The following is a 15,895-nucleotide window of genomic DNA, read 5'->3' as shown; positions in this document are numbered from 1 at the left end:
CGAATTTAATACAAGAAATCTCTCTAGTTAAGTTTTGGTTAAAACTAATTACCGTAATTGGACATAGTCACGTAAAATCCTTGTATCCTTTAATTGCCCATATCTTCAATTTTTTCGATTAAGATTTGTGTGGTGCAAGAAGTGGTTGATCCTAAAGGCTAAAATCCAACAAAATTTCTAAAGGGATTATAAATATTCCTTAACTAGAAGATTAACATGAAAATATGCTCAAATCTTACATGTCAACAATTATCATTTTTGATACATAGCTACATAAATTTCTTAAATACTCTCAATTTAATCCCTTAATGCTCATGCTTTAAAATATCTCTATAAGAATTACAGGTTATTCAGTTATTTCTATTTACATGCAAGTTTCCTTAACAAATTTTCATTTTTTAGTTTTCACTTTTTAATAGAAAAGAATATTTGATGGACCAAGCATAAAAGACACAACTCACAAGTGAAATTTGGTCAGATGTCCATGCATTTAGGATTGATTAAAAACTCATCAGCCGCATTTCTTAATGAGCTGAGACACAATGTAAAGATAGTAAAAATAAGAATAGCGAAAACAATGGTCGGCTGTAAATTCTCAGGTTACAATGTGAAGTTTGGCTCATCTAAAGATATAACTCAATAATTTATCCTGATGTTTACTATAATACGAAAGTTGAGAAGCAAAATATATCAAGTTATATATCTCAATATATATTAATATATATAATAATCTTTTTTGTCCAAGAAAAAACAGTGAAACTTAAGATAATGGCCAAGAACACTTCCATGTTTGTGACAATTTCCATGATACTCTCGCTTTTCCTGCTGCTTGTTATACTAGCAGACAGCAGAGTGACCCCAAGCAGTAAGTTATTCAAATCCCCTTCTTTTTAAGCCTTTTAATGGTCCATAAAAACTGAGAAACTTTTTATCGTCCTCGTGACATTGACACAATCTTTTAAGTTATACACACACACACACATACATATACTGATTTACATAATGAAATCACTTGTAAACCTATATGCAGATGGGTTCTTTAAGGTGAAATCACTTGTATGTAATGAAGTTACCGGTGTAAAAGTTGGCGATGATTGCACCACCGTTAGTCAGGGGTTTCAATTGAGTTTACAATCATTTTTGGAAATTAACCCCAACATCAATTGTGAGAAGATTTTTGTTGGTCAATGGGTGTGTGTAGATGGAAGTGCAAGTAAGTGATCAATCTTGAAGAAATGTCCAAATCACGAATAAATTAAGGGCTAGAAAGACTTCAAAGATATCTAGCTTAGCTTTCCAATTAATAGTGTATCGTATTTCATAATGTGAAACACTTGAATCATATTCATTACTAGTATTATTTTGACTTTCTAAAATTCCTTCTCTTGCCATACAGAATGCCAAATTGCCAACACATAAGAATCAGATTTCGAAAGTGTTAAATCATGTGCTTATCATATGCATAAAGATAAATTAACAGTACTAACACCAAACAATAACTTTCTGGTTTTGTTTTAGAGTGAAAATTCTAATCAGAGAAAACACGACGAAAGTGCAAATCAATCATGTTCAAGTTAACATACATGTGCTATTTTCTAGCTTATTATAGAATAAGTTAAAATACTTAACTATCATTACAACAGTTAACTGGATTGAAAATATAAACCTCCATAGATTGTTGATCATCTTCGAACACAAACGGATCAGATTCCGGAACAACTTTCACCGATTCTTCAGAAACTAGACTTCGATCAAAATCTAAGCTAGTTTTGTAGATCTGCATACGCATCATATAAATAATCAAATAACGAACACGAAGAGATTCAAATCAAATAAACACATATTCTAGGGACTGAACATACATCAACTATTGACGGATCGGTATCAACTGTTTCTGAAACTGACGAGATCTGATCGGATGATTCCTTGTCCAATAAATCCAATACGATGTCGTTTTCAGTAATCGGAGTTATAACAGAATTCAAACTCTTCTTTACGCTCTGTTATATCAAATCCTTTAATTAAAACATATTTCTCTAATACACATAATATATATATATATATATATATATTCACAACATCGTTAATCAGTAATCGCCTAATCGGAATGAAAACAAATATTCAGTTGCTATGTTACATCAAATCAATTAAATCTTCATTTCATATACAGGTGGATATATACATATAAATATATGTGTCTGTATATATATATACCTAACATCGAATATCATATCGAATAATTGTATATATTGACTTATTTGAGATTAATTTACCTTTTGCTGGTGCTTTTTGGAAGAATTACTCTGTTTAGACTTGCGATTAGAAGAAACTGGATATTGGTCCTTCTTTAGTGTTTGAATTTCGTGATGATCCTCTCTCATCTTTTCTCTCTCTCTCTAAAACACATACACGCACAAATGGAGATTTATTTTTTGGCGCTAATATTCGAAATTTTGTATCTTGAGATTTGAGAAGGTTAGGTTTGGGCTAGTTTTATTTAAAATTGGGTTGATGTTTGTAAGTTAGGTCCTAAGTTTATATATCGGATATTCCTAAACAATGGCATCTCTCTTATATGGATGTAATCTCCCCATTTAATTTTTTTTCTTTTTTTAGCACTTTATAGAGTTAATTACACTTTTGGTACCTTTCATATGTTACAGTTTTGATCTAAAAACCTTTGTTTCGTCAACGCTTTTGATCTAATTCTCGAAACAGACGTTAAACACCCATCACGTGATCTGCACGTGATAGGTATTTTTGTCTTTTTCTTAGCAAAGGACTAAAAACATAATTAACTCTAAACTCTTTGTCTTTTTTTCATCTATCATCTGTATCTATAATTACATATATCCATCCGAAAGATCCTTCCAAAAGTGTAATCCATCAATAACTATATCTATATAAGCTATAAACAAAACAAAAAAAAAAAGATATCCATACAAACACCATTTAATTAATAATTCACATATATAAAATCCTAAATTTCTATAGTTGGGGTTTCTATATTATCATCTCAAAATTTTCTCAATCGTGGACATACGGTGCATATATGAGAAGCTTTTGTAGGTGGAATAATGCGGCTAGAGGGGTTCGGTTCGATGGCTGAATGATGAAATGAACTATGTTGTGTCGATGGTTGATCCGAAAGATGAACTTGTGGATACAACTTATTATCGTGCTATTATTGGCTCATTGATGTATCTGACTGCTTCACGTCCAGATATTATGTTCGTTGTTTGTCTTTGCGCTAGATTTCAAGCTAGTCCGAAAGAGTCACATTTGACTGCAGCAAAACGTATTCTACGTTATCTTAAGGGAAACCAAGGGCTTGGTCTATGGTATCCAATGGGAGGAACGTTTGATTTTGTTGCATAAACTGATTCGGATTTTGGCGGTTGTAACAATGACAGAAAGTCTACGACTGGAGGTTGTCAATTGTTAGGAGGGAGATTAGTATCGTGGCAATGCAAGAAGCAGACATGTGTTGCTCAGTCTTCATGTGAGGCAGAGTATATGGCTGCTGGTAGCTGTTGTTCCCAGGTATTATGGATTCAGCAACAACTTCGTGACTACAGTATGGATTGATCTAGTCCTTAAATTTTGTGAAAGATCTAGCATTACTATAAGATTTGATCAATGTATAGGCAAAAACCTTTACCAATCATGAGCATGAAAGCTAAATGTGATATTGTTATGCACATGAAATGAATGTAAATTAAGGGGCTAATGTGGTCTTTGAGATTCGGACAAGTATGTCCTCGGGGTGTCTTTGTATGCCTAGCCTACCTAAAGCTTCAAACTTGGGATAGGTTGTCAGAAAATTCGCTACATGGGTCTTATAGAAAATCACGGGTTCCTTATAAATAATGAAATGCAAAAGAAAATAAGTGAAATCACAAAGTAATTAAATTATGTTATCTATAAAGTGTCTCATGATTTGTTAAGGATGTTTTTGAATATACATTGAATTTTTGTTATCTTAGTGCTTGTATCGATTACGAAAGTATAACTGAATGTGGGTCACATAAGTTCGCAAACTATTCAATGGCATATTAGGATACTCGGGTTACATGGTGACTGTCCTTGGCCAGGGTATGTCGAAAGTGTCATAACTCAAAGGAAACTGGAAGTACCGAGTGTTTAAGAGGACAAATATACCGGTAATCGTGGTTGAATCACTGTTCATAATTAATAATAAGAGAATTATTTCTCACTTGCAGACTTATGTAAATGCTAATCTGATCTAATCTGCAGAAACTTAAGATTTCTTGTAAATAAATAAAGTAGTTTAGTATTTTATTTTTAATTTTATTTTTATTTTTATTTTTATTTTTATTTTTTGTTTCGTCTTTATTTTTATTTTTGTAATAAGTGTCAGTTTGTATGTCAAACTAGTTCTTATTGCACGAGAGATTTGATAAGCATTAAAAGTTATAATTCTTAGTGAATTATATAAGTCTTGTTGCTTACGATATAAATGTTTACAAGATGGATTTTCTAATTAATACATAAGTTGTTTAATTTAGAAAATGAAATGTTTTGAAAATTGAAAAGTCAAAATATTTTTGAATATGTTTCAAGTAAATTTTTGAAATTTCAATTGTTTTTGTTTGATAAGTATGCTTGACAAAGATTGGACTTGCCTTAGATTGCTCAGTTAAGTTTTTGGTTGTTTTGCATATTTATGATATTTTTATTGTTCTTGATGCATTGATGAAGTTTGTTAGGTGTGCAGGTTACAGATATCAAATTTCATTTGAATACCATGTTGAAACAAGTCGGATTGGATATATCATGATTAATCTACATGCGGAATGCATCATTGCCTATTTATTAACCGAAGACTTAGTGTGATAGGTTATAGTTTTATTATCAAGATCACAACCTAAGATGTAATGTGATAGGTTGTTGATATGATATTTTTGATGTATTGTAATGCATTATACATTAAAATGCTTTGCATTGTTGAGTTAAACATCAATGAAGAAATGATCGATTTTATGTCAAGATAATAATGTAAGATTTATTTAATACATTATTGTGATGACAAGTTAGTACGGATGATTTACGATAGCATATTCGAGTAGATACAGGTTTTTAGTAACGAGTATCTACAGGTTTATGTTTCTGGAATTTCTGGAATTTTTTTCTTGTTTACATTTCTGGAAAATTCGCAAAATTTGGCTAAGGAATGTAGCTTCTGTGGTTTAAAATCTGGAAATTCGAAATCACCTCGTGCTGACATCAGCATGCCTCGCGCTGACATCATCACGAAGCCCACGAACTACGTGTTCGGCCCGTCCCATGTAGATTCAAATATATATATGGGTTATCACTATTCATTAATTACCATTAATCGAAAATTAACCCTAAAATAACCACACGAACTTCGTCTACCTCGTGCCACTATTCATTCGTCTACTTTTCGATCGATTTCACCCTCTTTCTTCGTGTTATTCATCCAGATTTGTTGGTATAATTCCAATCTAGGATGGTTGATTGATGTTTTGACCATAAAAATTAACGATTACAAGTCGTTATAATGCTCAAATTTTGATTTCTCTTCGCGTGAACAGTAACTAGGACGAACCACAAATTAAATCTTTGATTTTTGATGATTTGGACTTAAATTGGACTTAAAATTGGATTAATTGATGTTTAAAAATGTTAAATCTAACAAAAATTTAAGTAAACAAGTGTTAAATCAAGATTAATCAAAGAAAATTGTGTTTCGGTCACTATTCACACGAAGAACACAAACCAACTTCGTATTCATCAAATTCGTTTTGATTTTGTTTTCTGGGCATACACGAACCATTTACAAGTCCACGATGATGTTTTTGATCGATTTTAACATCATATGGAGATGTTTTTGATCTTCGTGTTTCTGGTTTCATAGTGGCTCGTGCTGACGTCACGACGAGGGAAAACCTCCTCATGATGACGTCATCATGAAGCAGACGAGCAAAACCCTAAATTTAAGTTTTGTTTTTTTTTCTAACTTTTGTTTTTCTTGTCGTTTTTGTCTGTTTTTGTGCAGGTATGGCAGGACAAGGTAACAACGCTCGTGTGTTCGTCAAGGAGCACAATGCTGCACTCGATCTCAGTATTACGCAAACGGGGTGCACTGCAGAGTTTTATGGTGTCTTACAATTTCTTGCACATTCTCGTGTCCATTTTGCTGTGACAGAGAATCCTCCGTTGGTGATAAGTCTCATTAGAGAATTTTAGAACTCAGCCCGTTCGGTGCAGATGGGTGCTCATACATACATTCGCAGTACTGTTGGAGGACGTTCATTCTCTTTTTCTGCTGGAGACTTACGGACGATATTACACTTAGGTGATGTCGCGATAGAGCAAGGTCCGACTGAGTTTTCTGAGGATTTCTGCGACGGTGCTCTACGTCATATGGGGTATACTGGAGCTATTTCTCACCCATACTTCAGGAATCATCTTCGTGGCAAATGGAAGCTTCTTGCTTACTATTTGATGAGGGCAATTAGTCATCGGAGTACAGGCTATGACCAGATGAATATACAGAATGCTTCTCAGATGGTTGCCTTGGTGCTGAACAAGCCATATAGCTTCTCTCAGTACATTTTTGAAAATTTGGAGAAGCAGTTGAGGTCATTTGGTACAGACAAGAAATTCTTTCTGTTTCCAAGATTTGTGATGATTATCATTCGTCACTATGCAGCTGATTTGCCATTTGACGGTCCTACGTTCAATTTAGGTCGTCTTACTTATAAGGCATTTGCTGAAAGTTTGAAGCACTTGTCGGGAAGAAATGTTCCGATTGAGGTTAATAATCCACCTTTGTTCGGACATTTGCTTAATCCTAACTATGTCGCACCTCGACAAGGTTGGGAGGATGAAGAACCCGTTGCTGCTGCTGCTGGTGATGATGATCAGACTCAGGATGATCCTCAAGAAGAGCGAGCTGATCAGTTTGAGGGACTAAATGATGTTCCTCTATATGCTGGAGATATAGAGCATGATTCTGATATGGATGCTCTCATGGAGGATATTGATGATCCTACAAATCTTGTACCATCATCTACTGGAGTCTCTACTTCTACCTCTGTTCCAGTTGATGTTAATATTGGTCCTTCTAAAGTCCCGGTTAATGTTGTTGAGGACTCGGAAGATGAAAAAGAGGAAGAAAGACTGCCAAAGAGAAGAAGAAGACATGCAAGATCTCAAGCTGAGGTTGATAGAGAGTTTGCTGCATATAGTGAAGCCATGGAGAGGTCTCATGCACCTACTGTTGGTGATACTCCATTGGTTGCTGCTTTAAGAGCTTCTGTTTCTGAGATTCCTGCTTCTGTGTCTACTACTTCTGCTGCTGGTGTTACTGTTGGGGAGAGAAGGTCGAGACCAAAGTCTATTATAAGGGAAATTGGTTCTTGTGCACAAGTTGTCACTGAAGCTACTACTGTTACGATTCCTGCTGCTCCGGAGTCTACAGTTCCGACACTTGTTGCTCCTAGGCCTTCAGCTGCTCCCATTCAGGTGACGGTTCCTGTCTCTACAATTATGGGACGTCTGTTGGCTCCTCTACAAAGACCACAGATGCCTCCCACAGGAACTTCTAGTGCTCGTATGCCTTCGTTTGAAGCTACGATGCCCCCTCAGGCCTCTACATCTGATGTTGCTTCTACTTCACGTCCACCTGTACCTGTTCAAGTGCAGCTGAGTCGTTTATTGTCTGAGAAAAAGATGTTAGAGATGAGGGTTACAGCTTTGGAAAATCAGCTAAAGCTCCAAGCTGCTAAGCATCAGGAAGAGATGGACATGATGACAGCACTTGTTCATTCTCTTGGATCTAGACTTGACCAATTCTTGGCTCAAGGGGGAGATAAGAGTGGTTGTAAGGATGATGAGCTAGCAAGGAAGTCAAGAGATGATGATCATGAAGATCAAGATCCAGCTCAAGGTCCTAATCAAGCACAACCATCAATTGGTGAGCCAGAGAATAGAGGTCAAGATCAAGACGCTGCTGATGATGCTGCTATGGATACAGAGACTGCTGATATTCAGGGGGAGTCATCAAGACAAAGAGAGTCAGAGATTGCTGGTACAGCTGGTGCTAGTACTTCTGGGACTCAAGATAAAGGCAAAGCTGTGATGACCACTCCAGATGCAGATCCTGATGATCCAAATAACGATGATGGGGAAGATTCCAATTCAGGTAACTCCGATTCTAATTCTGATAGAATAGAAAGGGAGACAGTGAATGATCCTCATAGTAATAAAGAAAAAGAAAATCTTAGCAAAGGAAAATCTACTAAGGATAGTGAGTCAACTAAGACTGATTCTACTACCAATGCCTCTACAGAGTCAGATTTGCACCCTTTAATTGTGCATAGACTAGAAAAGAGATTGGGATATGATCCACAAGCTCATATGAGAGCTAGAGCTAAGATTATGGATTATGATGATTATTATGATCCAGGATCACTTAGGGATCAAATGAAAGAACAGTCAGGGTTAACTCATACATCTTCAGAGTCAGAGTCAGATTCGGATTCAGATTCGGATTATGAACCTTAGTGCTATTGATTTTGTATTTTTAATTGATGTGTGTATATTAGATTACTTGAGTTATAATAACAGTTTAGAGTGTTAATCAAAGTGTTATTCAGCTTAGAATAGTTATCAAAGAATTATTCTGTTCGGCTTAACATATTGACAGTGTAATTTTAAAATACTCGAGTAATGAAAAATAATGATTATAAGATGAATATGAATGTATGTGTTACATTATATTTATGATATAATATTATTGTTATAAGTTAAAATAGATAAAGATTATAAGATAAATATTAATGTAATTATTACATTATATTTATGATATAGTATTATTTATTTTAATTTCTTTTATGTATTTATACCATTTTATTATGTCTTGACTTGTGATTTATGTTCTTTATCTTTGTATATGTAAATTGTTTGAATTGCAGATAAGCTTCAAAGAATAGGTGCATTGGACGATCTTGATGTTGAAGAAGATCTAGAAAGTATCGATGATGAAGATTTGGAAGAAGGAGAGTTCATTACTTCAGAAGCTGATAGACAAAGGTTACTTGAGACACCTTATGACTTTGATCGTGTCTTTAATGAAGATGAAGTCATTCAAGTTGAACCGATAGTTGAAGTAGAACATCTCAATCTCAATCCAATCAGAGATAGTCCAGATGAACCTAAGAATGCTGCAAGGTTAAGATTTGCTATATATGCAAACATAGTCGATGAAGGACATGACAATATTTTTGATCTATACTGGAATATAGATGCTACATGAGAGGTTGACCTTGGAAGATTTAATATACCTCCAGTGCAGCAAGATCATGAGTTTATTATTAATAGACTAATTCCAGGTTATAGAGGACATACTGGTTTGATGATACGTGATACGTATAAACCATCGATGTTTTGGGAATATGTCTCAGACAAGGATGCACCCAAATACTTCTCAGTGATACAAAGTTGGTTCTATGATCACAGAATCAAATTGTTTATTATCAAGAGAAAGGAGGGTTGCCAGTACATGTCAATAAGTCAAAGACATTTCCACTCTCTCGGTGATTCGGACATGATAGATCTGGGAAGACACTGGTTCGTTAATCTTCAGAGCAATGGATTTGCAGATTTCTACTGGAATAGATTCAGAGATGAAAGAATTAAGAATTTCAGTGATAGAGGTCTGAAGCCAGAAGAAAGGTTATAAAGCCAACACCTTTGAAGAAGATTAAGAATCCAGATGGCACATTTCGATTTGTCCAGAAGAGGATTAAATGTGTTAAGAAGGTTCCCGCTATCAGATGGGATCAAGACATGCTGACGGAGATGACATTTTGGCAAATAGATATCAAGTCATGCGAAGCACAGATGTTTATTGATGATTCAAAGAAACAGATGTTGCTACGCATGTATGATCCAATGCAGGCTGTCAACTTGTCAAGAGGTGATCAAAGAAGATTTTTGGATACACCTTGCTCAGCTGTGGATTTTTGGAGAGTAGAGGAAAGACGCTATCGCAACATTCTCGCTCATTGTTTACAAGAGAGAATTCATGCGAATAGCACAAGACTTTTGTTTAATGGATAATTTTGAAGTTCAAGTTTTGAAGACTTTAAAGAGATCTAGTTGCAATCGTCAAGGGGGAGTCTGTAGATGCAGATTTGTTGTGACAATCGCAACATAGATTTGATTATCGTTTATGTTTTTAGGAACTTGTTTGTAATCATTTAAATAAGAACTTGTGTTGATATTTAATGATTACATTTGAACTTCAATATTATATCTGTTTATGTTTTATATTGTGTTTGTGTGTTATATATTGTTTTGCAGGTACAAGAACATAGAATCAAGGTTTATAAGTGTCGTAGAACACTTAAACGGTGATTGGATGTTATGTACGAGTCAAACAAAGTCAAAACAAAGAACTAAAGGTCGTCCCTTGTGCTGACATCATCAGTGTGAAGGATGAACCTCGTGCTGACGTCAGCACAAGGCAGAACGATTAGTTATTGTTCGGGCCTAATTACGCAATTAAGGCCTAAGCCCACACGAACCCAATATCAATTAGTATAAATACAAGACCTAATCTACGAAATTAGGTTAATGATTTACGAACTCTTGAGAGTTATTCACGAATTAACGAGCTAAGGTTATTTGTTCCTTCGTGTGATCTCCTACACGAACCACAAGCCTTGTGCATCTCCTTGGGTTGGTTAATTGCTTATTAATCAACAAAAGGCAATAGTAATCTAGTTATCTCAAGAGGATTCCGCACTCTTGATATAACGAATCACATCTTATTACGATCCACGCAACAATATGGCACCTTACACTGGATATAGATATGGACATTAAGACTGATCAGAAATAGAAGTAAAGATTGATATAGATATAGATACAGAGATTGATATCAAATAGTGTTTATGTATATGTATATATTTCCAAAGTTATTGAGAAAAGTTGGCATTAACAAGGAGAGATTGATTTGTTGGTTTGATGGGTTTAATTGTTTAAAGATATCGATCAGATTGTTGGGTGTAATTGTATATATAAAAGAAATAAATCTTTGTTGAATATAATTATATGTATAGATGTATGACTAATAAATTTTGGTACTGCATGAAATTTGGGTATAAAAGGTGGTGAAAAGGGTCAAAGTACAGAAATACCCATCATGTACGTGATGGGTGTTTAACGTCTGTTTCGAGAATTGGGCCAAAAGAGATGACGGAGCAAAATTTGTTGGACCAAAACGGTAAAATATGAAAGGCAGGGACGAAAACGGTAACCCTCGACAGGGACCAAAAGTATAATTAACTCACTTTATATTAATAAGGATAAATTACAAATTTCATCTCTCGGTTGGTCACAAACTGCAAACTTCACCCCTAATTTTACAAAATTTCAAATTTCATCCCTGATTTTCCTTTCCTATCAACATTTTTGGTCCAAACCACTAACGAGCATTAAAAATGATTCACAAGTTTTGTCCCTGTGTTCAAAATTTTGTGGGAAGAATCTTTGGTGGGGAATCCGAGTATTGAGATGGATATGTTGTGATATACAGATAGATAGGTTGTGATGTATATGTATATTTATTTATTTTGGTTGTGGATTGAGAGATTTAGTGAGCCTACAGTGGTCACTGGTTTGTTTGGTGGTAGATGATGCTTTTGAATATGTAAGAACGTTAAAGATGGTAACTGATGGTGGTGACATGCTTGAGATGAGAGAAAAACAACATAATTGAGATGTTGATGGTATGTTTGGTGGATCCGAAAGTATAGATACAAAAACTAAGACTCTTTAAGAATAAAAGAGATTATCAAAGGGGATTAAAAGAAATGTATAAGTGATGGGTACGTGTGACTAGATGGAAGGACATTAATATCTCCACGTGCCCTCAAGTGGGGCACTTAACGACATAAAGTAAACAGATTCGTCAAATTGGACTGCAGTTACACTTGAAACATGACTCCAGAGATCATCGTTGCAAAAAAATCCAAAGAGAGACCGCCGTTGCAAAAACTTAAAGAACCACATGGAACATTCTTGAATTTAACGGTAAATATTCCAATATGCATGTATTTTACTAAATACACTCATATATATACCCGTCTTAATTTAGTGGATCTATAATCTAGTTCAATTAATGTAGCAATTTAATTATTGTTTATACAAATAATAAAAGGACTTTGATTTACAATTTGTTATATTTTAAATTGTTATATTTGAAGTAACTTTTGCGATATAAGATTGTTAGTTTAGAGAAACAATTGACTAGAAACCGGGTGAATTCGAAGCAAAACCATCAAAGCCCAATCTTGAAAACATGAACCCAACAGTAAGAGCACCTGATTTTGTCTCACCCACCCTTGCCCCACAATAATACTTCAAAACCTCTATAAATACTTATCCAAAAATTCAATTGTACATCATATTCTGCACCAACAATAATCACCACACAACAAGCAAAAATCTCTTTCTCGATCGATCAGTGAGCATTAATTCACGATGGCTTCATTTGACCAAAAGCTAGCCATGGCCAAAAGATGCTCTCACGGTAACCATAATAATATGTTTATGTATACTAGCTACTCATAATTAACGTACGTACGTGTTTCTTTTATAAATAGTAACCTATATATGTTTTGTGGACTAATTAATTAATTACAGAAGGAGCAGTTGCAGGAGCTAAAGCTGCAGTTTTAGCTACGATTGCCACTGCTATTCCAACTGTAAGTATTGATGTATGTTAGCTACCTTTAATTATTATTCCCAATTAAATTTCCATTTATTTTTTAGAAAAACAACACATTAAAAAATTTGTTGTTGCAATAATAATGCAGATGGCAAGTGCAAGAATGTTGCCATGGGCAAGAGCTCATCTTAACCATCCAGCCCAAGCTCTCATTGTCTCCACAGGTACGTACATTATGACTAATTATTACAATCCTTCTATCTACTATACTATACGATTTTCGTGTGTATATATATATATACAAATAATTAATTAGTTTAATATATATCTTATTATAAAATGGCAGTCGCGGGAGCTGCATACTTCATAGTTGCGGACAAGACAATTTTGAAAACTGCAAGGAAGAACTCCTTCAATAATAATACTCCTCCGCTCCAGCTTAAACTTTATTGATGCATGGTCTAACTAATTAATTATTATTGCTTATTTAAAGTTTGTTTTTGTTTTTGTTTTTGTTTTAGTACTACATGTCCCAATAAATTAATTAGCAGATTATGTAAATAGTATTGGAAAGCTTCGTCACAAGTAGTAGTATGCTCCGCTTATAGTTTTTGATTATTAATATTAACGAGATACTACCCGGGCGATGCCCCGGGAGACATTATATTTATTGTGATCTGTACTATGTAAAAATTATTACATACTTTTAAAAACATTATTTAGCTTAAAATCTGAGTTGATATTGATTTTTTAATGGGTAACCAATTATAAATTAGAAAAAATCGACGATATAATTTTATAACAGATTAATATATTATATAAATTCTAAAAGATAATAAGTATGAAAGTAGAAATATTTAAAATGGAAAAACAAATTAATAATAAAAACATAATTAAAGCTAATTTTTTAAATCATTGAAAATAGAAAATGAAAAAAAAAATAATCCATAATAATAAAACATCAACCAAAATAACATTGAAACTAATAAGTATAGCAATAAAAATTTTCGGAGATAGTTAGGTGTATATATCCAAAACATACACCCTACTGTTATGTGTATATATACTATGTAATAGTTCACTTGTACTAAGATGAGATAATTTTAAAAATGTTAAAAACTTAAAAAATAATAATATGCAATTAAAATAAGTGATCTTTTGTAAACAAATTAGAAACAATTTAAAATATCAAAAGATAATTTGTCAAGCCCAAAATTAAGAATATTAGATGGGTCCAAAAGAAAATAAAGCGGTCTGCTAAAAAAATAAAAATGGGCCCAAAGAAATAAAATAAAAATAAATATAAATTAAGTATTCAGGGTTAAAAAGTGTAAATTATTGATGGATAACAAAAAAGTGTAAATTAATGAGACTTTTTTTTTACAGATTATTATAAATATTAATATAATAATATATTTAGATAATGATTATTAAGATTTTTAATTTGTAGTTTATCTAAATGATGACATCATTAAAAGTCAATTTAATAAAATCAAACGATGTGATTGGTTAATAAATAATTAATTGAAGTGTTATATATTAACATAAGATATGACATTTGAAAACCATGAAACCGCCCTGATGGTGATGGCTGATCGAGTAGATAAACATATGCATTGCGTAAATTAGTAATTATGCTTTTCACTTTTGAAAAAAAAAAAATAGTAATTACGCTTTTCAACTTTGTCGGAAAGGATTTTCAACATTTTTTTTTATCAATCATGGCAAATTCATACAGATTTTATTTTTATTATTATTATTATTATTTTTTGAATTATTTCGAATTTCCATAGTGTCTTTTTCTTGATTTTTCTATTAGACCAAATTCAAACATGTCCACCGGATGCATAATACTTTTATCGTTAATTCGGTACTACGGCATATAAAAAGACCAAGGTGGTGTTTGTTTAGGACTTAATAAATTAAGTCATAACTTAATCAAAAATACTTAATCCATTAAGTCATCAAAAGTGTTTGTTTCCTGACTTAATAAACAAAAAACAACTGTATTGACTTAATCCATATAGACATTAGTTATCCATTCAGTCATTTAATCAATTCAGTCACTTAATGGGTAAAAAACAAACAGGCCCAAGTTGGTTGCTTAAGAGTTCTAAGATTTCTTTTATTTCATTTTAAAATGTTTATTGAAAAGAAGTAATTTTTTTTACTATGGATAAGATAATTTTCATACCGGGTTAGTTAGTGTTTAAGTTTTGTCAGGAAAAGAAGCTATATCAAAAATTTTTGTCTAAATTAAGGCTACATGTTTTGATTCGATTTTCCTTAACACGTGGCAACCCACCCCGCCTCATACCTCTCAACTTTATGGTCTTTTTCAATTAGGGTTTTGTTAAACGAAGTCTTAAGGGCTTTCATTAAGATATATAAAAAAGTTGTACACTTACCATAAAATTCAGGGGTGAGCTTTTGATATGGAAACGTATAACTTTTTTATACACGTTAAGTGAAGCCCTTAGGGTTTCATTTATCATTTTCCTTTCAATTAAATCACTCGGTACGGATTTTAAAAACAACACACTTTAACCCTGTGTTCTTCAGTTTTTTTATGAAGAGAAAGGAAGAGAATATGAATGATTTTTAAAATATTTGTGTTCTTAAGTTTTATTAAAGAGAAGAAGAGAAAAGAAAAGAAAGGAGTTGAAAGGAAAATTCAATACATTTTGGTTATAACTTTTTCCTTTCATTTTTGGGATGATTTGGAAGGAAAGAAAATACATTTCTTCTCTTCCATTCACCTCTCTTCTCTTCTTTCCCTTCCTTTAAAAAAGAATTCGAGAACACAGTGTAATAGTTTAATGACTTACATTAGTATGTCGTATTAAAACATTTATTGGTGGAGAGTGTGGGCCTGTGGGGCTTTGGTTGGGATCGGTTTGTATGAAGCCATAAAAAACTACCCCTCCCTCCTATGTGGTTTGGCTTTGGTATTATGGCCATTGGTTTAAGCAACCGTACGAGAAGCCAAAGATTTACACCAACATTCATGCATATCTTAATACATAAATATGAGAGAAAATGTATAGGATTAGAGAAAAAACGTTTTAGTGGAAGAAAATGATGAAAATAAAGGATCTCATTACACCCACTAAACGAAGTTGAAAATGAAGTTAAAATGTTGACATGAGGTGTCAAAAGGTTGGAGAG

General features: G+C 33.3%; 2 protein-coding genes across 2 annotated transcripts in view; both read left to right on the top strand.

The window, feature by feature from the left end:
* Positions 1-1,808: 1,808 nt before the first annotated feature.
* The window catches only part of LOC122595314 (phosphatidylinositol N-acetylglucosaminyltransferase subunit P-like), a 33,100-nt gene continuing 19,013 nt past the window's right edge, over positions 1,809-15,895 (top strand). The window contains exon 1 of the mRNA XM_043767655.1: positions 1,809-1,956. Within this exon, the coding sequence (XP_043623590.1) occupies positions 1,919-1,956 (38 nt within the window). The 5' untranslated portion in view covers positions 1,809-1,918. The remainder of the gene's footprint in view (positions 1,957-15,895) is intronic.
* On the top strand, positions 12,508-13,184 carry LOC122595317 (early nodulin-93-like). The gene is made up of 4 exons (XM_043767660.1): positions 12,508-12,589; positions 12,703-12,764; positions 12,876-12,951; positions 13,074-13,184. Exons 1-4 carry the CDS (start codon positions 12,541-12,543, stop codon positions 13,178-13,180), a joined length of 294 nt encoding a protein of 97 aa, XP_043623595.1. The 5' UTR covers positions 12,508-12,540; the 3' UTR covers positions 13,181-13,184.

The sequence above is a fragment of the Erigeron canadensis genome, chromosome 4 (assembly GCF_010389155.1).
Source record: "Erigeron canadensis isolate Cc75 chromosome 4, C_canadensis_v1, whole genome shotgun sequence".
Classification (NCBI taxonomy): domain Eukaryota; kingdom Viridiplantae; phylum Streptophyta; class Magnoliopsida; order Asterales; family Asteraceae; genus Erigeron; species Erigeron canadensis.
The sequence above is the reverse complement of the archived record's forward strand: the minus strand, read 5'-3'. Positions and strand labels throughout refer to the sequence as shown.

Coding starts and splice junctions, on each gene's coding strand:
- LOC122595317 (XM_043767660.1), top strand. CDS start 12,541: ATGGCTTCATTTGACCAAAAGCTAGCCATGGCCAAAAGATGCTCTCAC. Junction 12,765..12,875: donor TTGCCACTGCTATTCCAACT/GTAAGTATTGAT, acceptor ATAATAATGCAG/ATGGCAAGTGCAAGAATGTT. Junction 12,952..13,073: donor AGCTCTCATTGTCTCCACAG/GTACGTACATTA, acceptor ATAAAATGGCAG/TCGCGGGAGCTGCATACTTC.